At 37.3% G+C, this 26,944-nt stretch overlaps 1 protein-coding gene across 1 annotated transcript; it reads right to left on the reverse strand.

Moving 5' to 3' along the window:
* Positions 1 to 846: 846 nt before the first annotated feature.
* Positions 847 to 5,236, reverse strand: SOSTDC1 (sclerostin domain containing 1). Its single transcript, XM_008520181.2, has 2 exons — positions 4,767 to 5,236; positions 847 to 2,261 (listed from the first exon to the last, which is right to left on the reverse strand). The coding sequence occupies exons 1-2, from the start codon at positions 4,969 to 4,971 to the stop codon at positions 1,846 to 1,848; spliced, it is 621 nt and encodes a 206-aa protein (XP_008518403.1). The 5' UTR covers positions 4,972 to 5,236; the 3' UTR covers positions 847 to 1,845.
* Positions 5,237 to 26,944: the final 21,708 nt, after the last annotated feature.

The raw sequence follows: 26,944 nt of genomic DNA on the forward strand, positions 1-26,944 counted from the left end.
TTCTCCTGCCTCTCATAAGGAACAATATTAATATCCTTATTTAGCCTATTATGCTTTATGTGATTACATGAGACTTTTAGACATGTAATTACAAAAAGAACAACCTACTACCAAGGAGTACCAAGGACTCCTTCATGCTCAGGATCCAAAAAAGGAAAACCCAGAAGATCTTATCGATATATAACTAAGGCTCTTTGGTATTCTTCATTTGGAGTGATGGGATCAATCATTTGATTGAATTCACACATCAGTCACTTAACTATATAATCTGGTTCAGGACTGTGATTATGTTGCTTAATATAAGAACATGTTAAAATTGAAAACATTGAAAAATTAGTTTTTGTTTTCTTTGTTGTTTTTATTTTGTTTCACTTTTTTCATTTGAGGGTCATACAGTAGTATTTGAAGCTCCCCAATGTATGATTGTGATTTCTTCACAATTCCTGTCTCAAACTTGGCTGCACGTTGGAATCACCTGGAAAACCTTAAAAACTGCTGATATCTGACTTCCACTCCCAGAAATTATGATATAATTTGGATGGCAGCCTGGACATTGGGTCTTATAATATCTCCCCCAGGTAATTATAATTGGTAGCAGACTTGGCATCTCCGGATGTATATAAATATGATATTCTCATTATAACTCACTGCTGGATTTCCACCCGATTTTCTCAATCATTCCATTTACTGAAAAGATGGTTTCCCTTTTTTGGTCTCTCTCTCTTACTACAGAATTTTCTATCAAAACTTGAATGTTCCTTATCAAAAAAAGCAACTACTCTGATACATTTACTCTGTAAGTTTTGTAAACACGTACCTTTTCATACACGTTACAGGCAGCGACAATAACTTTTAGCAGTGTTTATTTTTGTCAAAAGAAACTGATGGAATTGAAGGTCAAATTACCTTCTGATTGCACAGATTAAACACAAAAGTATTACATATTTCAGCTTAACAAAGCATCTTATTGATTTTAAAAGATTCACACTATTGATAAAGTTCGTGATGAAACACATAAGTAATAAGGAGACTAAAATATTTATTTCACATATCTACAACAGGTATCCTCATATTTCTAGATCAACCACAAATCATACAGGAAAATATTTAGGTACATGAAAAAGCTCCAAAACATAAAAAATTAACATTTTGAAAAAAATCACATGTGAAAGCTCATTAAATAATAACATTGACAAATAAATAGTTAATCAGCTTTACTTATTAGCTGCTGTCATGCATTTTTGGCATTCCATTCCAAGCGAGGGTCAGCATGCAAGGTATAATTTCATACTATGAGACTGTAAAAAGCTACAGGGCTTATTTTTGAAGTGAAATGTCACAAGGTCTTTCACTCTTTCAAAGAGAGATCACTCATGGCTGCTAAGCTGTTCCCATGAAGATCACCAAAAAGCACCGTTCTGAAGTGTTACCGTGAAGATTCACGGCAACAATTTTTTTTTTTTACTTTTCACTTCTGAAAGGGTTTTGGGGGGGGGGAAGGGGGTGGGATGGTTTGGGAAGTAGAGGGTAACTGAGAAGCCCTTTTCTGTTTTAAAAAGTAATGACTCAGTGATGTATATAGCATCACCAGTCTTTCAAGAACCACGGAGAATTAAAACTACGGGATGCGTGGAATTTAAATGCAAATTGCTCTCACAGATATGCGTACATCTTAAAAAGCTTGAAAAGGAAGTCCTGATACTTAGGACAGCTTGCTGGGTTTGAACAAAGAAGAAAGCATATATTTTCAAGTAAGAAAATAGCAATGGCAGGCTTGAGTCTCCCAAGCAATCAAATCTGTAAAGCGGATGGTTACTAGTCAGTCCAGTTTTGAGAGTCTGAGTTCTAACTCATGCTGTGCTTGCTGGATTTGCTGGCTCTTTTCCGCTGTCTGTGATGCTGGGCTGGCTTTGCAGGCGACATGCTCTCGAAGTTGTGACTGGACTCATTGTGCTGCCGAGTGTACCTCTTGCACTTGCAGGCGGTGACCACTGTGATTTTGTAGGTGCGCGTGCTGCCATCTTGGCACTGCAGCTGGATTCTCTGGGTACGTGTCTTGTCATTGACACACCTCCACTCCTGAGAGCTCCTCCTACTCCAGTACTTTGTTCCATAGCCTCCTCCGATCCAGTTGGGGAGCACTGGCAGGGGCAAGCACTCGCCAGCACACACCAGCTCCTTCAGAGGGCTAATGCTGGTGCACTGGCCGTCAGAGATGTATTTGGTGGAACGCAGTTCCCGGCAACCCACTTGAACACGAGCTGCAGGAAATAGAAAAGATCGTGCATCAGAGGCAAAAAGCAAATGGATGCTTTTTTTTTAGGTAATCTGTAATGACAGAAACAATATCCAATGATAGCAAATTGTCAAATAGGAAGTGAACCCCCTGTTCTACTTTCACAATGCAAAAATCTGTCTGAATGGTGGTAAGGCCACTTTCATGAAAACCATCAGTTTACATGGCTATAACTTTTTTGGAATAAAATAAGCTAGGCCTGATTCTTTTTCATGTGCAACATTAGCTGATTGCATACTGGAGTATTTGAAAATCCCATTTTCTTAGTCTAACTCTCCAATAAGGGTTAAGCAGCTCATACATTTATGTGTAATTATTCATTCTTCAATAAGCTAAAAAAGAGTACATTTTAATGTTCTTTTTTTCATGAGTCATATTGGTTAATGTCTGCAAGTGCTTTTAATTAGGTTTTTAAAAAACCTATTGAGAAAATGTGCAAAGTATTTAAATATTGTGTACAATGCATATGCTTTCTGTAATATTTTGTTTCAATTAGAAAATTCAGCTGCAGAGACTCATACATACATTTGTGCACAAAGTCTGACATTTCACATATCAAACTTAATAACTACATTTTAGACGTAAATTCCCAAGCTATCTTTTAAAAACACAAATACTAAAATGTTTGAAATGCAAAATGTCACTACAATTCAAGATTTAAAGAATATAAAAGCCCTTAAATCAGGAACGTATGGTTGCCATAACAACTTGGCTACATTTCCATGAATTTTATGGCAGAAAAATGCCTAACATGTCTGATTTATAACTGCAAAAGGAACCACGGTATTCGTTTCCTGAATACTGGTCATGGCAAACTTTTTCTTTAGTTGTTTGAATTTGATAGGTATGTTTTCTAATTGGCTGTTTCTTGTTACATGCCTTATGTAATTAAAGCAAAAATTAAACTTGAAATATTTGAGTTTTCCTTTCCATTGCTTTGTTATCTAAACTTGAGGAGAATTGCCTGTAACAAGCTTGAAAAGAAATCAAGGCTCGTTAACCCGAAAAGAAAAAAAATGTTTGAAAGTATACACTGCTGAAGTTCAAAAATTAAAAGTTATAAGGGACATTGAAGTGGCCTTGCATTGAATCCTGAAAGCTAATTTGAAATAGACACTGCTTTAGGAGTTTTACTTCTCTGTGCCAAAGTACTTCTGAGGTGATAGACATAGCTGAAAGGGATGTGATAATTGTGAGAAATTTATGCATAATGACACATAATCCGTATAGATATAGAGTGTGGGATTAAAATTAAAGGGTAAACTAGTTGGCCGGTCGGTGCGCTCTGCCTGTCTGCTTCAGATTCCAGCTCCCCTTTCTGCAACTGCCTTAGGAATGCACCTGGAAACAGCCGGAGATGACTCTGACTTGTCTTTTTTTTGTTCCTGTGTATGTAGAGATTTGGCATTTTTGCAGTGACAGTTCATTGACAATGAATACCCACCACATTGCTCAGTAATCTAATAATCATCAGATATTTCCTGTGTACGTAAAAGCAACCACCTTCAGAAAAGTTAAAACACCTTGGTTTTCTTAGAAAGACATTAACAGTCGTATTTACTTTGACTTTTCAAAGGTCAAAACTACCTTGATCAGTTAAATGGAGTTAAGGAGGAGGAGCAAAAGATTTGTGTAAGATTTCCTGGGCACCGTTTCTCTCTGTCTCTCTTAAAACCTGATTATTAACATGTAAACTCTTCTAAAGGAAAGGAGTGAAGCAAAAGTTAGGAGAAGAAATTTGAATCCCTCTTGCTAGTGGGCAATTAGCGTGTCAATTAAGCAAACAGAAAAGGAAAAAAAATACCCCCTATACAAAATACTATTGTACTGTTATTATTTTAACTCTCTAAAGTTATAAAAATTTTCCCCAATCTTTCACAGAAATGTACAATTACCTAAATTTTGATCTGGTTAATAAGGAGTTATCTCAGAAAAATAAGATTCTCCAACATTTCTAGTTTTATTCCTCTTACACTGATCACCATCAGAACTTTCAACTATTTCACTAGACATATTTTAGAAATCTGCATGAGCAATTTTTTCCCTGGAAAGCTTTTATTCCCTTGTGATTTCCTATGCCTGCTTTGGTTAGTCACCTTTATACACTTTACCAAAATTGCACGTGTGCTGAAATAAACAGAAAGCAACCTGAATTTAAACTATCTAGAACAATGCTTCTTTAAAATTCCCCCTTTGAATGATTTTAAAGAAGCAACAATTTAATTTCTGGAAACATTTTCTTTTTGGATGTTTGATAAAACTTAAGTCTGTGCCTGCAGTATCAAATCACCATTTAGTTGTTAACTTCGTGGGGAACAACGCCAGTCTACACATGCAGCAGATTACTCCCAGATTGTTTAGTAAAATCTATATGGTTCCCATTAGTTAGCAATGAAACAATTCTACAGGAATGTGAGCTAATGCTACCAAAAAAGAAAAATCAAAATCCAAACAAGTAAAACACACTTACTGTTCCGATCCAGTCCAGTGTTACTGAAATGCCTGCCTCCATTTCTGGCTTGATTCATAGTGTTGTTGCTGCTGGAGTGTGCTGGAACAGGTTTAACCACATGTGAATAAAGGATTTCTGTGGCATCATTTTTAAAAGCCAAACAGCTTTTCATTAGGATGCATGCAAGGGGGATGAGATAGAAATGAATGGCAGGAGGAAGCATGGTGAGTAGAGGATTTGCTTGGCTGGAGAGCTGGTTAATTCCTTTCCCTCTGCTTCTGCACTGTAACTGTGAAATTCCTCCTCAAGGTTCCCTTTATATATCCACTGAGGTTTGGCGTTCATTCAGGTGTAAAGTTGTGTAGAGCTTCAGAGTGAAAACACAGAGAAGGGGTGGGATCCCTACATGACCCTGCAAAAGAATTTTACCAATGGAAGAGAAGACTACAGAAAAGGAGGAGCTTGGTATACAAATTGCCTGAAATTTCAGAGTTGGACCTCATTAGCTGTCTGTGAGCTGAAGCAGCCAGTGACATTCTACAGCAACTACAGACTCTCTCTCTCTCTTTCTGTTTCTCTCTCTCTGCCATTTCCTTTCCTGAATCTAGTTCACATTCGGGTTTAATTTAAATGAAAACATGCTGCTGTTCCTTTGAAGCAATTTACATTCCCACAGTTGTTCTCCTGCCCTTAGGTTTGAGAGTTTTTGGAGTAGGGAGAGGGTTCATCCCAGATAATAGGAGGAAGTCGTGTGAGTTTAAATATTGTAGGACTTGCATGAAGTACCTAATTAGTTAAGCAGATTTTGTTTCTCAAGAAGCAAACCAATGCTTTTTTTCTTTAAAGTATAAGGCACGGAGCTAAAATCTGCCCCTTGGACACGTTTAAATAATGCACCTTTGATCTGCATGAACTGCTGCGCTGCTAGGTAAATTATTGCCAGGGGTTCTGTGTGGAGAATAATGAGCATAGCTCTCACTGCATTAAAGAAATATCAATTTTCATCTTAAAAATATGTCACAAGCGTTAACATTCATAGCACCATTTTACGTGAAAGAGAGTCATTTCTGACAAATTATTGTTCAGCAAATTGAAAATAATTTTTGCTAGGTCCTTCTTTTGCTGCAGAATATGTGCTCTGCCTGCATTTATTAAACATTTTGTCCATCGCTTCCTTTGACTTTGCTGCCCCCGTAAGAAGCATTGTACTTTTCTGAACTTCCTCATCCACACCTGGAACAGATGTCTCACGAATACAGGGCCACTGGTCTCCATCCTTAAAAAAATCATGAAATTCCATCTGATTTATGGGGCATTTTGATCAGAATAACTACATATTCTGAATCATCTTTTCAATTTTAAATCCATTTTCGCCTTGTGTGGCGACTAAAATGACCTTATAGCATAGATATTCTGTATCTCTCTTCTTTATAAACTTTAGCTCATCGTAACTACTATCCGTATCTATCTACCTATCTATCTATCTATCTGGGTTTCTCCACAGTGGCACTATTGACATTTTTGAATAGATAATTCTTTGTTATGGGGGGCTGTTCTGTGTGTTTAGCAGCACATGTGGCTTCCACCCACTAGATGCCAGTAGCACCTCCCAGTTCTAAACAAAAATGTCTCCAAACATTGCCAAATGTCCCCTGCGGGCTAAAACCAGCCCTGGTTGAGAACTACTAATTATCTATCTATCTACCCATCTCACTATAAAAAGAAAGTAAAACTAAGAACAAAAGACTAATTATTTAATAATAGTAAGGAATTATTGTTGGTCTTTTTAGGAGAAAATACTACTGTGGTTTTGTTTAAAAACAACAACTGTTTTTCTTTTAGAGGTATATACTGCAATATTCCTAGATGACATGATATCTGGAATAAACTTCAAAAATAACGTGGGGGGGGGGTGTTAGTGGAGTGGGTTGGGCAAGATGGGTCATGGGTTGATGGTTGCCGAGGCTGGATGGTGGACATTCTATTCTGGTTACTCTTGTATATGTTCAAAATTCTACATAATCAAAGTTTTGGAAACGAGTCAAAAAAATCAATGTATACATACTGCCTAATAACAATCAGACCCCTATCCTAAGGTTGTATGTCGTCATTTATGCTAACATCCTTCCTGGAAAATAATATATCAGTTTATTCTGTGCACATGGAGATTAGACATGAGGCCTTCTTCTAAAATGCTGACTATGAAGAAGTTCTTATCCTGCGTATCAGGGAACTTGATAGTAACTACATGAAATATGTTAATACTGACCACTGACCAGTAGACTTAATGCCTAAAGGAAGTAAGAGGGTCAAAATAATCTAATCTCTTCCCCATTCCTATTTCCTTTTTGTGCCAGGAGGAGGAGATATTTTAATTTGCAGTTTATTAGGTTGGGCTAATCAGATTGACCAAGTTACCTCCTAATTGTTCAATCTGCCCAGCACCTAAAGTTCTGTAGCCTCAGCCTTAGGATATTGCCTCAGGCAGAAGGAAAATTAGGAATGAAGGCACTGTATGTGGTGCATGCGGCCAGGAAAAATTCAGGGTTCTTAGGCCCAATATATCTTGCAGGACTAAACTAGAAAACTACTTCAATAAAATAATCATCAGTTTGATATTTAACAGTTATTCTGGTCAGTTTAAGACTACTTCTTTAAGAATAACCACAAACCGTAATACTCTGATAAGATTACAGGTGGAGATGTTTAATATCATAAATGATTAAGGAAGTATTCTCCTGAGCAAGCTATGTTGTTTCTCATCTCTAGGATTCTGTGTGTTCGTGTTTCTCCTTCTGCTTGGCACTTCCTTCGCTCACCCTGTCCTCATGCCCTTCTTCATTGGCTAATACCTGTTTTTCCCTCAAGTCTCATTTTAGATGGCACTGGGTCTAAGAAAACTTCCCTTGCCCTCTATCTCCGTGAGTCTGAAGTCAGCACCCCAACCATGTGTGCCAGAGTGGCTAGTTGCCTGATGGCTTCAAAAGCCTTTTGTTAGAAGAACAATTTTAATCTTATGAATATTGTTGAAAAGTGGATAAATTTGTATTTAGGAAACATAAAAAAACTATCCTTTCACATATAAAAAGATTGGTTAACAATTATGGTGGGCAATGGTTAAGATGGCCCCTAATAATCCCCTCCTCATGCTATTCACACCCTTGAAGAAATCCCTCCCCTTTGAGTGTGGGTTGGACCTAGTGACTAACTTCTAATGCATATATTACAGTAAAGAGATGAGAAGTGACTTGTGATTAGGTTACCAAAAGACTGTGACTTCAGTATTGCTGGACTGCTTTAGCTCTTTCACTTGCTTTGATGGGAGCCAGCTACCATGATGAGAGATTTCCTATCGAGAGGTCCCAGTGGCAAGGAACTGATGTCTCTCACCAAAAAGGAAGTGAGGCCCTCAGCCAAACAACCCATGAGAACCTGAATTCCCTCAACAACCACGTGAGTGAGTTTGAAAGCAAATTTCCCCACAGTCAATCCTTCAAATGAGGCTGCAACCCTACTTTACACTTTAGCTGCAACCTTATGAGAAACTTTAAGCCCGAGACACCCACAGAAACTATAAGATAATAAATGCTGTTTCAACCAAGTTTGGGGGTAATTTGTTGCACAGCCATAGATAATTAACACAGTATTATCTGTTTAAAAACAAAGATATAGTAATTAAGCCATTAACTTTGTGGATAATACTAGGGCCTTGAAAGCATCAGATGTGGAACCACTAAATATGGTGACTGTGCAACTTTAATCCTTTGGGCAAGCTTTGAAACCTATTTTCCAGTCCTCAACTGTGTCATCAGTATGGTGCTATTATTAATAATCAAATAACGATATTAGAATTACTGCTATTGGTCTGATATGCAAAACCTGAGAAGTAATTTTAATGGTCTAAAAGTATTGTTTGTCATGTGACTCCTGCCAGTGGATTCCAAAAATCTAAATTTGAATCGTATTTCTACCATTTACAATCTGTACGAACTTGGATATATTTCCCGAACCTCTCTAAGTCAGTTTCTTCATCTATAAAACATGACCAAACTTCCCTACCATACAGAGAAATAAAAAAATATGAAAATGTCTAATGTAAAACCTGGTCCAGAAGAAATACGGAAAAAATAGTCCTTGAATATGAGTCTAAGAGTACTGTTTCTCATTAGAGACTCTGAATTTAAAAATGAGTTTGGAAAAATTAGTCTCAAACAAATAGGATTATCCTATTTAAGATGAACAACAAAAAGTGAAGAGAAAGGAGATTGTTTAGCCTGATTAAATACGAAATAATGTGTTAATGTTATCTGGTTAAAAAAATTATCCTGGCCAATTGTTTTTTATCCTTGACAAGGAAGGAATCAGAGTAAGTATAAACAAAATGTCTTTATTGAATACAACAAGGAGCTATAACTGGTCCTCTACGGATTTAAACTATTTTCAGAGAGTTTCAGTTAGTAAGATAGAACTCGTTAACTGGAAAAGTAATTAACCATCATTAGTTTAGAAAAAAAAAACTAGTGTAGAATCTTCATGCACAAAAATCTTTAAGAAGAGGAGGAACTAGTATCTACCATTCGTTTCGTATCAACATGTGTTGAGCCCAGAATTTGTCAGACGCTATAGTTCAGGGACTGCAAAACTGAATGAGACGTGGAGCCTGCCCTCTTCCCTTTCCCAAAAGCTCCTGTTTGGAATTCTGCTAAAGGATCCCCCTAACCTGATCTCCCTGGATAGTTTCTTCCTCCTCACTACCTTTATTAGTTTTCTCTTTATTTTTACTTTGTTTAAATGCTTTTCGGTTTTATTTGTAGAATAATCATTCCTTTTATTATCACTGCCTCAAGAATGATAACGTTAACTTAGACAACACTGTTTATAATCTCCTGTGTAACCTGATGTAAAAGCCAAGAGGAAATTTCAAATCCAATGGATATATTTCTAGATAGAGCGTCTCGATCTTGGCACTACTGACATTTGGGCTGGATAGTTCTTTGTTATGGGAGCTGTCCTGTGCGTTGGAGGTTATTTAGCAGCATTGCTGGGCTCTACCCACTAGATACCACTAGCAGCTCCATCACTCAGTTGTGACAACCAAAAATGTCTCCAGACATGCCGAACGTCCCCTCGTGTGAAAAATTGTCCTGGGTTATAAACTACTGATCAAAGCAAATTCTCCAGTAAACTTCCTAAAATGCCAGCAAGCTACTGTTAAGGAAAACCTCACATGCAAGCTCTAGTGAGCAGGTTAGGACAGTGGGGACAGGGCTTCCTCCTGACTGTACAAACTAGGGAGAATAGTAAGTTGTCCTTTGTAGTGGCATTTGCTGCCCTGCACAGTAGGAATTGATGCCCTGACGCTGTGCATTCAGCCCACACAAAGTCCCTAAACTAAATTTGACCAAGGCTGACAGTACATAAAATAAATACCCAGCCCCCAATCGTGGGTGGGAGCTGTATAATTAGTTTTGTTCCACAAGCCTGTTAGTTGTTCTAAACCATGTTTTACCTAGAAGCTTTTTAGATACGTGAATTCAGGGCCTGACATCAGACCTGAGTCAGAATCCCTTGGGGTGGAACCCAGGAACCTGTGTTCTCACAAGCTCTCCAAGTCATTCTTGGGCATGACAAAGTTTGAGATGTACTGTTCTAGACTACACATGTGCCGTCCTAACTGTGGCCTGTCCCCATAGTCTCCATTAAGCTGCCTCGTCTACTTAACTGGTCCTCTGCTCCAGATTCTCCCCTTTTGCACAATCAGATGGAAGCCCTGCCCTAAAGTTCAGCCCAACTGGCCAAAACCTGAACCCATTTCCTTTCCCTATATTTATTTCTCCCTAGGGATTGGATGCTCTCAGTGTCCTCCAGTGACTGATTAATGCTGTGTTCCACAGCGATGGTCACAATAATCACTACCTCCAGGGATATCATCACTCATTAGAAATTTTGGCAGTCGTATCTGATTCTGTCAGATATTGGTGTTGATCCAGATTTAGCCAAAATACTTTGATCACTGTGGTTTTGATTGTTGTCCACCAGACTCAGAAGCATCCCACAACCAGGCTCCTAGCCCTGGCAACATAGAGTCTTGCTTCACTCTTTCCTGAAGAGTCTCTTATTCAAGTACCAGTGGGCTTCATAGCCAAGCCTAACTCGCTTGTGACCTTACAACACCCGTGGAGACTTAGTTTGCCATTCCCGAGAATGTTAGAAAACTGGAGAACAAAAAGAATTGAGTAGAGGATTTGGCCCAACAACACCACAGTCTTTTCTGGAAAATAAAGTTGTTGGAAAAATTTCTAATTTAAATTCTGATATTTTTAATGAAGCAATTTGCTTCTAAGTTACGTACAGACGGAAGCTCTGGTATAGGGGGACCCACAGGAACAATGTAGCTGGAGTGAAGGGGTTATGATAGGAAATATGGTAAACAAGTTTGACTACATTGATTGGAAAGGTAGATTGGAGCAGAATATTGACTACAATCCTGCTTCATAGGTTTAGAAGTTTGGACACTACTTGGTAGACAATGGAGAGCCCTTTGAAGGATGTTATGGGTATGTATGGATGTGATTATTTTTATTTTTGCAAAGTAAAAACGTCATGTAATTTATACCCAGGTAAAGTGATAGAAAATTTCCAGTACCCAGAAGGTCCCCTCCTGTCCTTTCCTAGTAACCACTTCCTTCTTCCTCCCTGAAATAAACCACTATTCTGATTTCTAACACCAGTTATTAGTTTTGCCTGATTTAGACTTTGATATAAAAATAACTGTTTTTCATTTTGTGTACTATTGTGTTGCATGGACACCTACAATTTATTTATCCGGTCTAGATCGGATTAATTCAAGCTTTTGGCTATTATGGATATAATGAATATTATGAATATAATGTTGCTATAAACATTCTTGTACCTGTTGTTTGATGCATATGGGCATACATTTTTGTTGGATATATATCTAGTTGTGAAATGGATGAGACACAGGATGTGTGTATGTTCAACTTAAGTGGATAATACCAAAGAGTTTTCCAAAGTGATTTTATTAAATGAAATTTCCACTAGCCCTGACAGATTTTAAACAGGGGAAGAGCAAGATCAACACTATGGTTCAGGATGGTGGATCTAGCTGCAGTGGATGAGATGGTTTAGATGTGTTTATACAGGAACATAGGGAGGAGGAACCCGATTACAAGAGCCCAGATGAAAAATAATGAGATCCTGAACGTGGGGGAGGTAGGAAAGCTTAGGAGAGAGATGAGAGACACTGCAGAGGTAGGTTGGCCAGTGATTGGAAATAAAGGCAAAGGTGAAAGGAAGTTTTAAAGCCAGATGACTGTGGAGATTGAAGTGTTGGGAAAACCAGGGTGAGCAGAGTTTACAGTTGAATAATGAGTTTAGACTGAGTCAGGATGAGGTTAGGGTGCTGGTGGGAATCCAAGAGGAAGTGTCTAAGAGACAACTGGAATCAGAGCTCAAGAAATCTTTCCAGCGACTGACAACAATTTCACTAGGATACTTTCCTATAACATTGCAACGAAAGAACTTGGTTAAGAAATCTATTGTCAAATGACGCTGTCTAAGACTTTCATTTACATATCCACTGTCACCTAATCATGCTTCCTAGATTTCTTTAACCTAACTCCTTACTTTCAGTAATTCCCAAGTATTATGAACTACTGTATACACATATATGTACAAGCTTATAAAATGTATGCCCTGTGTTTTATGTGAAACCGTAAACAATAAACATCTCTGCTTCTTTTATTATCCATCTAGTCATTGGCTTAGTTCAAGTTTTCATCATTTGCCTGAGCTGCTGTCATAACTTCTTAACTGATCTCTTGCCTTCCATTCTCAACATCCTAAAATGCACTCTTCATAACGGGATCCAGAATGATCTTTTAAAAATGTATATCCAAACATCTCACATAAACAGGTCAGTTGTTCCTTTTACTTGCAGAACAAACACCTTCATGGGCCAGCTACGCTCATGTCTTGCCACGTTTTCACTTTTGTTTTATGTTTCTGTCGTGGTTTTTCATGCCCGTCATTCAACTTAATGCTTTCATGCCTTTTGTTCCTGTAAATATTCTTTTCATATTTCAAAATTCTGCTCTTTGAAGCCTTTCTTGACTATGTAGAGTTAATCAAACAATGAGAAACAAGGAAAAGGACAATTGGGGCAAAAGGAAATTCTTCTGAATACACTGGAGATGGATCTCTGAGAACTGCATACTACAAATCAAAATAATATAAAGACATTTATTTTCACCTCAGTAAAATCATGTGATTTACATTTCAGCCCTAACATATAGCAAAACACATTTAAGATCAGTAAGGTAATTTAAAATATAATAAAACAAAGTATTAAAATAATAGAGGAAAGAATATATACAGATTTTCAGCATAAAATACTTACTTGATTTACAAAGCTTGAAGAAAGCACTGTGTTAAATTTTCAAATTCTATAAACAACTATTCTTCTTAATGCTCTCATGGCATTAACAAGAAAATTAACATGATTACTTAATAATACTTAATTTTATTTAACAATGCATTAAATACAAAAATGCTCCTATTATGGAAAAGATTCATGTTGTCAGATTTCTACCTTTTTAAAAAGTGGAGTTATAAAATTAAGAAAATAACATAGGCATGTTGTAAAAAAGTCAATAGTTCATTAAGTAGAAGTATAAAATCCACATCTTCTCATTCCATCCTCCAACCCCATTCTGCAGAGATAATCAGTTAAGAGTTTTTCGTGATGTTTTCCAACATTTTTTGCATTTACAAGCACATTTAGGTATATGTGTACGTGTGTGTACTTACACATATATATTTTTAAATGTTTGCATACAGACTGGATTGTTCAATACCTATGATTTCTTCAATTGCATTTCATACTTAATGACCTATTTGGCCATTTTCGTACATCAGAATGTACACATCTACCTCATCCTTTTTAACCCCGGCATTGGATGGGTTGTTTACATATGACATAAGCTATTCATCCACTTTTCTGTTGATGGATATTTAGATTGTTTTTAGATTCTCTCCTTTGTAAATGGGGCACAATATTTGTTTTGAACAGGATATTTGTCTTTAGCCCCGTTTTGCCCTTTTCCTTCATCCAGGTAGTTGAGGAGGAGGTGGAATTGGGAATGAAAAAGTGGGGTTGGGTATGTGTGCTCCATGAAAGACCAGAAGCCAAGACTGACTCCCTGACAGTGTCCCAGACAGGTGACTAGGTTTTAGAAAGACATTATAACCACATTCATTAAAGATTCCAGTAGGGGGCCGGCCCTGTGGCATAGTGGTTATGTTCCTGCACTCTGCTTCTGTGGCCTGGGGTTTGTGGGTTCGGATCCTGGGAGCAGACCTACACATCACTCATCAAACCATGCTGTGGTGGAGTCCACATACAAAATAGGGGAAGATTGGCACAGATGTTAGCTCAGGGACAATCTTCGTCAAGCGAAAAAAAAAAGATTCTGGTAGGATATGTAATTCCAGAGCCTCTGGAACTGAAGGGAGAATGATTATTGACGACCAGTGCCTGGAGGAACCTCCCAGGTGACTTGGCCCCATGGGTTGAACTTTGCAAAGTCCTTGATGATGAGCAAGGGAAGGAGGGAAAGGAAAATAAGGGCCAGGGTTCTAAATTAAATTGATTAAAAAATATAAAGAGGCCCGGCCCGGTGGCGCAGTGGTTAAGTTTGCATGTTCCGCTTTGGCTGCCCAGGGTTTGCCAGTTCGTATCCTGGATGTGGACCTATGCACTGCTTGTCAAGCCATGCTGTGGCAGGCATCCCACATACAAAGCAGAGGAAGATGGGCATGGATGTTAGCTCAGGGCCAGTCTTCCTCAGCAAAAAGAGGAGGATTGGCGGCAGATGTTAACTCAGGGCTAATCTTCCAAAAAAAAAAGAAAGAAATGCAAAACATATTTTCTGGACATCTAAGCTTCTAGAAGGAATTCATGCCATCATACCATCTTCACAAACACTTGCAATTTCCAAGATACCAAGATATTTTATGTATCTTGATATATTTAAAGTTTCGTTTTAATTTTGGAGGCTTTTTATCCATAAGAAGATAATTCTTTTTCATTGATTAAAGAGCAAATTCCCATTTGAAATAGCATTCTTTTATCTTGACAGAGTTACATGTGGAACTTTCTGATATCCATTAGTTCTTTTAAAATGCAATTCCAACAAAAATAAACCATGCCTTTACTATAATCTCAAGTTGTTAAGGATTTGTTATATCACTTTGATTCATACTGACATCAAGCATAGTTTGGAACACATAATATGAAAAATCAAGACTTAATAGTTTATTTTGAAGAGGAAAAATTAATTTCTTTATGGAAAAGCCATGCCTGCATTATGACCATTAATTTTTTTGTTTGCTATTGCTTTTACCTTTAATTGGCACTTTTGCAATCTTTATTGAGGGCTTTAGCCTGGTTTAAGGTTGGCAAAAGATTAAGTCAATTAAAAATCTCATGGAAACAATTTAACCATTATTCTCTGATTAAGAAGGATTGATTAAAATTGCTTTCAAAAAGGAAAGACAGAGAGGATCCTTAAAATGTCTTATGGCTTAGAATTTTATTATGTCAACTAACAGTTTATATTGTCTTCAGGCCTAATTCTCCAGCATGTTTATATAGCAGTTGAGGGCTGTTGGCCCGACTGTGCTTGGGGAGGCCATGCTCCTCTGACAAACAGCCAAAGAAGAACTTAAAACAGACTGGGGAAAGTCCACTCTTGCCAGGACATTGCAAGCTGTTTAGTGACCATCGAAATGTTCTGCTAGTTTTGTTGCCATACTTGGTAGTCCCAGGAATCTGGATAGCCTCAGAAGTTGAGCAAAACAAAATACAACTGTGCCCAGCCACGCCCTAGGGGGACTGTCTCCAAATACCATACAAGTCCGAGGCTGAAGCACTTGAAAGGCTTGTATCCCTGCAGATCAAATCTTCATAAGATTGAGCCTTTAAAGACAACCCTTAAGCACATAAATGTTGTCATTTACAGCACTGTTTCAGCGCTATTTTACCTTTCCAATTATAAAGGTGGCTAATGCACATGATAATTACAGTTCCTTAAAATTTATTCACTCTCGAGCAGATCAGCTCAGAAATGTTGGCACAGTTTCAGGGTTCCTTAACAACTGCTTGCCAAACCACTCTTTGATCCAGTGAAATCATCATATGATTCAAAACAAGGCCTACAGCCTTTCAAGAATTCATGTCTTAAATCCTCATCTTCATCACCCAACCTCCCCCTGTTCGACCTGAAAACTGACTTTTCCTTATCAATGCCAATGGAATAAGTTTTTTCCCTGTGGGATTTATAATGTTTTCTTTGTTCCTCTTCATTTATTCATCATTTTAAATAACATATATTGAGTGCTTATTATGTGCCAGAGATTGCGGCTTGCCCTGCAGTGATAAAACTAAGCTACCTCCCCTAAATTCACTGCATAAGGTGGAGACAGTTGGTTAAACAGATAATTACAATACAGGGCTATAAGTCTGGGCAGGGTGAAGTAGGAGAACAGCAGGAGGGATCAAGGCCAGTGGTGGTGGAAGTGAATTCTGAGCAGAGCATTGAGGATAAATAGAAGTAGGCAGGTGATGGAAGCAAGTGGGTGGGAGTATTCTGGACGGAAGAAATAGTATGTGCACTAAGGTCTGGTGGTGAGAGAAAGCACAGCAAATTTTAGAAACTAGAAATGTTTTGATTGCCTTGAAATGCCTCCCATGGAGTGGCTACAAAAGACGGGGGAGAAATAATCACTACAAGAGTGTGGATAGCCATATTTTGCCCTTCTAAGGAGTTTGAATTTATTCTAAAGTCAATGTGGACCCCTAAAAGAATTTTTCTTTTTTTTTCGTGAGGAAGATTGTTGCTGAGCTAATACCTGTGCCAATATTTTATAGATGAGATGCTGCCACAGCATGGCTTGATGAGCAGTGTGCAGGTCCATACCTGGGATCTGAACCTGTGAACCCTGGTCTGCTGAAGTGGAGCATGCCAACTTAACCACCACACCACTGGGCTGGCCCCCCAGAAGAATTTTGAGCAAAGAAGTAACATGATCAGGCGCCGGCCCCATGGCCAAATGGTTAAGTTTGCGCACTCTGCTTTGGTGGCTTGGAATTTGCCAGTTTGGATCCTGGGTGTGGACCTGGCACCACTCATCAAGCCGTGCTGAGGTGGTGTCCCACATAGAAGAACTAGGAGGACCTACAACTGGGATATACAACTATGTACTGGGGGGTTTGGGGGAGAAAAAGAAAAAAAAGAGGAAGATTGGCAACAGATGATAGCTCAGGGCCAATGTTAAAAAAGAAACAGAAGTGACATAACCAGTTTGGGGTTTGGGGTAGATAACTTTGTGGGATTGTAGAAGAAATTTAAATCTGGAAATATTTACCATAGCGTGAGCATATCTCAAATCAAATGGAGGACTGAGGAGAGAATTGGGGCCTGAAAACAGGGCTGTGCCAAAAGCTAAGTGTTGAACCATCACTCCTGTGGGTTAGGATTATCACAACAAAAGAAAAACCAAAGAGGAAAAACTGAAAAAGACAGGGAAGAAAGAAAAACAAGGGGAATGGAGAGCTGGAGGGAAAAGAGGAAAAGAGGAAAAAAGGAGTGGAGGTGGTTTGGAAAAACACTTGCTGCTTAAACCATGCCTCTTCAATCAAGGGTGAAAGAGAGGCAGGATATTTCACTAGTGTTCTATTTCCTCAAAAACGAGACAATTGTTTTCTTTCTTTTTTAAAAAAAACACTTTATTGAAGTATGATTGAGATACCAAAAGCTGTACATATATCATGTATACAACTTGATGAGTTTGAAGATAAGTACACACCTTTGAAACCATCACCACACTCGAGGCTATAAACTTATCCATCACCTCTAAAAGTTTCCTCCTGCCTCCTTCAGTTTTTTGTTTTTGTTTTGTTTTGTTTTGTTTTTGAGGAAGAGTAGCCCTGAGCTAACATCTGCCACCAATCCTCCTTTTTTTTTTTTTTTCAGTTTTGCAGGGTTTTTTTTTATTAATGTTATGATAGATTACAACCTTGTGAGATTTCAGTTGTACATTATTAGTCATGTTGTGGGTACACCTCTTCCCTCTTTGTGCCCTCCCCCGACTCCCCCTTTTCCCTGGTAACCACCGATCAGATCTCCTTGTCAATATGTTAACTTCCACCTATGAGTGGAGTCATATAGAGTTCGTCTTTCTCTGACTGGCTTATTTTGCTTAACATAATACCCTCGAGGTCCATCCACGTTGCTGCGAATGGGCCAATTTTGTCTTTTTTTATGGCTGAGTAGTATTCCATTGTGTATATATACCATATCTTCTTTATCCAATCATCAGTTTCTGGGCATGTAGGTTGGTTCCATGTCTTGGCTATTGTAAATAATGCTGTGATGAACATAGGGGTGCAAGGGACTCTTGGGATTTCTGATTTCAGGTTCTTAGGATAGATATCCAGTAATGGATGGCTGGGTCATAGCGTATTTCTATTTTTAACTTTTTGAGAAATCTCCATACTGTTTTCCATAGTGGCTGTACCAGTTTGCATTCCCACCAACAGTGTATGAGGGTTCCTTTTTCTCTACAACCTCTCCAACATTTGTCGCTCTTGGTTTTGGATGTTTTTGCCAATCTAACAGGTGTAAGGTGATATCTTAGTGTAGTTTTGATTTGCATTTCCCTGATGATTAGCGATGATGAACATCTTTTCATGTGTCTATTGGCCATATTTATATCTTCTTTTGAGAAACCAATCCTCCTTTTTTGTTGAGGAAGACTGGCCCTGAGCTAACAGCTGTGCCCATCTTCCTCTACTTTATATGTGGGACGCCTGCCACAGTATGGCTTGATAAGCAGTGTGTAGGTCTGCGCCCAGGATCCGAACCAGTGAACCCTGGGCTGCTGAAGCGGAACATGTGAACTTAACCGCTGCACCACCAGGCTGGCCCCCTCCTTCAGTTTTTTTGAGTTTTTGACAAAATATTTTCTTATTCACCTTCATATTATGACAAGCTTGTATCAGTTATTCATGCTAATCTGGCCTATTCTGAAAATAATACAAAGAAATTCATGGAATTCTTTTAAATCTTCCATTACTATGAATTGAATATCATATCCAATTGATTGGGTCAAAAATTCCATAATGGCTCTCTTTCTGTCACATGTGTTTCAAATCTAGCAACAACTATTATCAGCTCTCTCCTCAAATTATAGCCAGAATCCAATCATTTCTTACCATCTCAGCTAGTACTACCTTGATCCAAGCCACCATCTTCTCTTGCCTGGATAATGACAAAACTTCCTAAATCTTACCTGCTAACACCCTATGGGCATCATTCCTTTACTCAAACTCTCCAGTGACTTTCCATCACTTTGTAATAATCTAGACACTGTGAGAGATCTGGTCTCTTGCTATCTATTTGTCCCCATCTCCTCTTGTTTCCCCTTTTCTCACTCTGATCCAGCTACACTAGGCTCCTCTTTGCCTGAAATGTACTATTGTCCCAGGGCCTTTCCGTTAACAGTGTCCCTCTGCCTGCAACGTTCCTCCTCTAGATACCTTTTGGTCAAATATCACCATAACTGAAAGGTTTTCACAATCCTCTTAAATTAAAATAGCTCTCATCACAATTTGCATCTTACTTTCTTTGGTCTCACCCTCTCCCCGCCACACCCCCCCCCCCCCCCACCAGAATGTAAGCTCCTGGAGAGGAGGGACTTCACTTTGTTCACTGTGGGCTCCCACAGGCCTAGAATAGATCTAGGACAAAGCTGGTGCTGAATATGTCTTCACTAAATTGATAAACAAATGCACGTATAATTGTCCCCTGAATAGTACTTCTTTTTGCTTGATGTGCCACAAAGTAGCCATTATTATTTACAAGAGAGGTGTGGCAGGGAGCTCAGTCTCTTCTCTTTGCAAATGGGTTTCCAATATTGCCAGAATCCTAGAGGGTAAGCCTCACTGGTATGGAAGTGTAAATGGCAGTTACTCAGCAGTAGTTTTAGGCTAAAGATTAGTAAACTGAACCAGAACTTAAAATCTTTTTAGGATTCCTGAGTAATCTGGAAATGGGCCAAAGCTCTGTTCCACTGAAAATGGTAACTTTTCAAAGGAAATAACATCTTTGTGATGAGACAGCTCAGAAATATTTAAGGAAAAAGTAAGTTTAAAAGTTATCCTTACACACCGAGAGATAACTTCTCTTATCATGTAGGTGCATCATTGATAATTTAGTGACATGATATTGAATTGATAGGTCAATTAGGAAGAGAGCATTTAACTGAAATCTTTACAATATTTACTCTCTATCCATCCAATATTTTTGTCCATGTATTACATTTATTTTTGTTCTTGAGTCAAGTTTTATAGTTTTCTTTATATCTGTCTATATAGTTCTTAAGTTTAATCATAGGTATTTTATATTTTAGACTGCTGTTGAAATGAGATTTTCTTACATCATATTTTCTAAATGTTTATTGAAAAGTTATGGAATTTGATAATTGATTTTGAAACTGACCACAGTACTAATACTGTATAATATGCTTTTAGTTGATTATTTCAGTATTTCCAGGGACTCACATCATCTGCCAATAATGATAACTTTATTCCTCCCTTTTTAATGTTTTGCATTTTTGTTTCCGTCATGTATTGTTATTTATTCTTCTGGTTAAGACTTTCCACCAATGTCAACTTATAGTGGTGACGGTGGGCAATCTTGTATTGTTTCTGCCGTAACTTGGAATGATTCTAGTATTTCTTCTTTAACTTTGATGTTTGTAGTTGTGTTTCAAATAGACACTTTTTAGTTGTCTCTAATTCCCTGATAATTTAAATACACTGAAGCAAACAGCTTCGTGCATAAATACTTGTATTTTTTATTATTTCCTTAAAAGGGACCCTATGATGTTTGATACATGATGCTCAACTGTTTCCAGAGCTTCATTTACAAACTTGCCTACAGTGAGTAAGTCCCACTCTTATCAGCATTTAGTATTGCTAATTTTTAAAATCCCAGCAATTTAATTTATAAAGAATATTTTAAAATTTAATAGGTAAGAAATACTCTATGTTTTAATTTCTTTGCTCATTACTGCATTTGGTTCTTTTTTCATTTATTAATTGGCCATATGTAAGCATTCTGCAAATTATTTATTCGATATTTTTATTTAGTTGTGAGTTCTGAAAATATAATACAGAGAATGATTCCTTGATTATTGTTTGCTCTCATTTTAGCACTTTTGTGAATAATGCTAAGTTGCTCTTTAAAAACATTCTATTGGATTATCTCAGCTATATGCAAAAGAGCCCATTTCTTTCTCCCCGCCCCAAACTTGAGAAGATTAATTTTTTATTGAATTGCCAATTCAGTAGGTGAAAATTATGTATCTTGAATATTTCACTTTCATTTCTAAGAATGTTAATGAATGGAATCATTTTTCATGTTTATCATCAGATTTTTTTCTTCCTTTATTGTCTCCTCATCTGTAAATTGTGTTCACTTTATTCTTTCTATGTATCTGTGAGAGGTTTTTACCTATAAAGTTATTAATGCTTTATCATAAATAGAAAGTTTTTTTCAGTTTGATTTATCATTTAATTATGCTGATGGTTTTCTCTGTTTGTTTTATTGAGCACCTCTTTCGTGCCACCATGAGTCACCTGGCCTCGCCTCTCATTCCAGCCACTGCTGACGAGTCCAGTTCCCTCGCTGCCTTCACCAGCTTCTCTTGGATGCAGACTGAGAACATTCTCCTGGAGCCCTCGTCCCAAACCTCTTGCTTCCTGCTCTGCATTGTCTTTGACCTCACAGTAGGATACACCCAGGAGCTCACTTTTACTAAATTTTGCAACCTGAAAATATGGAAGAATCAACACTCTCTGGTTACTACTACTTTTGATAATGAAGTCTGAGGACAATAGAGCTGCTTCTTTATTCCTTCAAGTGGATATTCTGAATCTTCTCAGAACATCCCTAGGGGTAGAGTAACCTGATGCACAGAGGGTGGCCAACTGGAGAATGGATCCTTGTACTGACTTTCTCTGCTAATCTATTTCTCCCCTTGTGTCACTCACTCCTGTTGTCTGGGATCACATTTCTAAATAATATGCCTACGTGTGGGTCTTTGTTTTAGACTTTGCCTTGAGGCTAAGTCATAGATGCTTTTTACATAGAAGGTTTGTCTATGTCTGTGTGTGGGCATAGGTATGTAGGATCACATACATAATTCATTATTTTTTCTTTTCCTACTTTTTCTCCTCAAATCCCCCCAGTACATAGTTGTATATTTTAGTTGTGGGTCCTTCTGGTTTTGACCTGTGGGACACCGCCTCAGCATGGCCTAATGAGTGGTGCCAAGTCCGTACCCAGGATCTGAACTGGAGAAACCCTGGGCCACAGAACCGGAGCGCATAAACTTAACCACTCGGCCACAGGGCCGGCCCCTATAATTAATTTATTTTATGTTTTATGACTATACCTGCAAGCTTACAAAGCCTTTCTCTATCGCCAGGGTCAGATAAATGTGCATGTGCATTTTAGGTCTTTGTGATTGATTTTCTTATTTTCTTTATTATATAAAGTTTATTTGGGATAGGGTGCAAGGTAGTGATCTGTTTTATTTTTCCCAAATAATTTTTAAATAAATAAATTTTAAAATAAAGTCAGCTAAACATCTAGCCTTTTCCTACTGATTTTGTCCTTAATTTCAGAGTTTCAGGAGAATTACAGATTAATGACACTAATCCTCATATTCCTAGTCTTCTTCACACATACTATAATTATGATTTAATTAGCCAAAGACACATAAATGTAAAGATCCACAGAGGAGGAGCAGATCCATTGTATCTTGGTGCTTTTTCTTGGCTTCTTAACTGGATTCACAGCTGCTGGTGACATGCCATATAGAGGCTTGTCACAGCAGAGTAAACAGCCAAATTTCAGCCTTGCCATAAGTCTTAACTATTTGGGGTTTATATCCTCATTCCAGAAGAACTTACATCAACTATTTAATTGCTTCCATTTATGGACACTTTTATGAACATGCAATTTTTCAGGTGTTTTTTTTTTTTTTTTTTTTAACAAACCTAATCATCAGCAAGGCCACAGCCACATAAGGGTGGCTGTAGGAAACAGACAGTACCCCGGTATTCATAAGAATATCATTGCCTTAATCTTCCAAGTATCTCAAAAAAAAAAAAAAAAAAAAAGCAAAAACAAAAAACAAGCTGTGGCCCCACAATCACACACTCAATATTTATGTGTATCAGAGGCTGTTTTTGGCCTCCAGATCTATGTCACTGATTTTTAGTCCATTCCTATGACAGTACTGCCAGGGAGTACGGAGGCTTTTTAAATACATTTAATATCTGACAGAGTAAATTCTTTTTTGTTATTCTTCTTTTCAAAAATTTGTTGGCTATTTTTGTTTGCTTATTCTTCCAGTTGAACTATAAAATCGCTTAGCTGAGCTTTAAAATCACTTCGTCAAGTTCTTCCCCAAATGTGGTAGACACAAAGACACACCAGCCAGATGTGCTCTCAAGGCAGGGTTTGTTAGCCAGCTGTGAGTCCGCAGACACCTTCCATTTGTCAGCTCCTTTGGAGTCACATCCTTCCGGAGGTCACTTCCATGGGGAAAGTGGGTGAAGTGTTGAAGAAAGATCTGTCATTTTAGCTGGCCTGGGGTGACTCTAGCGGGCAACTAGCTCTCCACTGGTCAGCTGAGACTTAGCTGGATCTACAGCTCAGTTCCACTTTTCCTTCTGCTCAATCCTGCTACTTTCTCCTTCTTTTCTCAGACGTCGATCCCTAATAAATGTCTTATACTCTAAATTCCATCTCAATCTCTTCCTCTGGAGAACTCAGTATGCAACAGATTTAGCTGGTATAGTGCCAAACCTATCAATTAATTGGAAAAAATTGACTTCCTTTTAAAACTCAGTTTTTCCATTTAGGAACAGGAGATGTCTCTAAATTTATTCAAGTTTTCTTGTATATTGCTTAGCAAAACTCTCTTCATATAGGGTTTACAGATGTCTTTTAAGGTTTTTCTTGGTTCTCTTCTATCTGTTGCTATTATAGATTTCTTCTATTATAAATAGAACTCTTTCATTATATCTTCTATGTGATCCATAATGTGATACAATAAAATATTTGTTAATAGTCACTTTACTGAATTCACTTACAAAGTATGCTTATTTAAAATACTGTCTATATTTTTCCTGTCAAGCTTCCTCTTTTCATCCATTATAATTTTTACTTGGCTTAATAAAATTATAACCACGATGGTTCAAAAAGATTCCATTCCAGTTTTCCACATTTTAAGAGTAATCTCAATAGTAATAGCATCCATTGAGTACCTCTATTATATCAGGCAATAGTACATGAACAATCTGGTGATATTACCCACGATCCTGGCAGCCACCCTACAGGTCACATTATAACCCATATTATTCAAAGAGTACATGTAACTTACCCATGAGCTGTTGCTAGCAAGTTATTGAACTAAGAGTCAAATCCAGGACGATTTGACTTTAAAGCAAAAAAATCTAAAGACTTTTTCCCCTGGGGAACATAACCAAACTAAGACTTCATCAGTTCCCTTTTACTTTAGTCATATATAAATATTTAAATATTTAGTAAATATGTATAATATATATTTCAATTTTGATAATATATATGTTTCAATTTCATCACACACACACACGCACGCATGCACACACACACACACGCAAACTCCATGAGTACTTTCTGAATTCATATTCTTTATATAACATTCAAACAAAAAGAAGCATATGGATGAAAAATTAGATTTCACCTTCACCTTACTCCCTTCCAAATACAGGCCATTCTCCAGAGGTAACTACTAATAACAATTTTCCATATATCCTTTTAAATATTTTCTAGTAATTTATACATACAAATTCACACACATATGCTCACAAGTTCACATATACGCATACCAAGCTATATATGAATTTACTGTTTGTACTTGTTAATCTAATGTGTTTACCCTTTACGCATTAGTTTACTTATTTTTATTTGTCTTAACGATGTGTTGAAGTCTTTCCATATCAGTATAGGAAATCAACTTTATTCTCTTTAAGTTCTGTGTTATATTTCACAATGTATCTGTGCTATAATTTACTTAGTACCCTGATATTGAATTGCATGTAGCTTTTTACAATAATGAAACTTTGTAACTTTTCTTAACTAAAAAACTACTCTGAGTATCTTAATTATAAATATAATACATTGTCTATTGTGGTAATGAAAAAACACTGAACGAAATAGAAAATATATTTTGTATCTAGTAGAAATTCTTCAGAGTTTCTGAGCATGGGGAATTACAGGGTGTGCCTACTTATGGATCCTACTGGTTATCCTGGATAATGGGAGCGGAGATTTTAGGGTCCAACACAGGATCATATTGACACTTTACTTGGGAGTCTTTTTTGATACTCCAAATTACTTTAGTCCCCAAACAAAATATACTTATTGTAGAAAAGTAGAAAAGGCAGATAAGTAAAATCTCTTAAATCACTAATAACTACTGTTAAAATTTTGGCTAGAAATCTTTTAATAAATTTTTATATTTAGGTATACATCATGCACACGATATATGAATCATTTAGATGCCCTATAAAGATCATACTATCCATATTTTACTATTTAGCAACTTTTTTCACTTAACAATACACTTTGAGAGCTTCGTGTAAATCATGATCAATTTTAGAGGAAAATAGAACCTTTGCTATATCTCCTTTTTGAAGAAAACTGGGATGCCAGTCCTACAGCGGATAAAAGTACAGAGTGGAATGTTTAAGCTAATGTTGATAGCTTTTATTTTTTCCATCTCTTAATAAACATTTCAACCCAGCCTTGAGCCTCCACGTCCTTATTTGTATTAAAACAGGACTTGATCATTATTGCATTTGATTAATTAACCTCAAATTTATTCATCAGAAACCCCATTAAAACATGTTTCTTCTTACGGATAGTCTCTGGTACATCTGTGCATACTCTTGAGCAATTTGTTGATCTGTTAAACATTTCATTATCTTGAGACTGCTTTCTAGAAGCCTATGAAGTTTTTCAGTAGTAATGATGAGTTGAAGTTCCTGGAACTTCCGTGTCAGAAGTTGTCTCAGACTTAGTCATTCCCCTTTGTCTCATTTCAGTGCAAATTTAAGAGTGTCAGAAATCACTTTTCTCTTTATTTCATTTTTTAAATTTATGTATAGTTGACATAAAAGATTGTATTAGTTTCAGGCGTGCAATATAGTAATTTGGCATTTATATGCATTGCTAAATGATCATCGTGGCAAGTCTAGTAACCATCTGTCACCAAACAAAGTTATTACAATATTATTGACTATATTTCCTATGCTGTACATTACGTTCCTATGACTTATTTTTTTCATAACTGGAAGTTTGTACTTCTTAATCCCTTTCACCTATTTTGCCCATTCCCCCCCACCCTGAAATCACTTGTGTTGACTCACAATTTCTTTTTTTGTTTTTTATTGTGGTAACTTTGGGAGTGAGGTGATGTCTCATTATAGCTTTGATTTGCATTTCCCTGATAGTGATGTTGGACATCTTTTCATGTGCCTGTTAGCCATCTGTATATCTTCTTTGGGGAAATATCTGTTCAGAACTTTTCCCCGTCTTTTAATTGAGTTGTTAGTTTTTTGTTGTTGAGATGTATGAGTTCTTTATATATTTTGGATATTAACCCGTTATCAGATATACGGTTTGCAAATATTTTCTCCCAGTTGTTAGGCTGTCTTTTCATTTTGTTAATGGTTTCCTTTGCGTGCAGAAGCGTTTTAATTTGATGTAGTCCCATTTGTTTATTTTTTCTATTGATCCCTTGCCCAGTCAGACATGGTACTTGAAAATACGCTGCTAAGACCAATGCTGAAGAGTGTACTGCCTATGCTTTCTTCTAGAAGTTTCATGGTCTCAGGTCTTACATTCAAGTCTTTAATCCATTTGGAGTTAATTTTTGTGCATGGTGTAAGACGATGGTCTACTCTCATTCTTTCGTATGTGGCTGTCCAGTTTCGCCAGCAACATTTGTTGAAGAGACTTTACTTTCTCCAGTGTATGTTCTTGGCTCCCTTGTCT

Source organism: Equus przewalskii, chromosome 4 (genome assembly GCF_037783145.1).
Source record: "Equus przewalskii isolate Varuska chromosome 4, EquPr2, whole genome shotgun sequence".
In the NCBI taxonomy this organism is placed as follows: domain Eukaryota; kingdom Metazoa; phylum Chordata; class Mammalia; order Perissodactyla; family Equidae; genus Equus; species Equus przewalskii.

Coding starts and splice junctions, on each gene's coding strand:
- SOSTDC1 (XM_008520181.2), bottom strand. CDS start 4,971: ATGCTTCCTCCTGCCATTCATTTCTATCTCATCCCCCTTGCATGCATC. Junction 2,262..4,766: donor CACTGGACTGGATCGGAACA/GTAAGTGTGTTT, acceptor TATTTCCTGCAG/CTCGTGTTCAAGTGGGTTGC.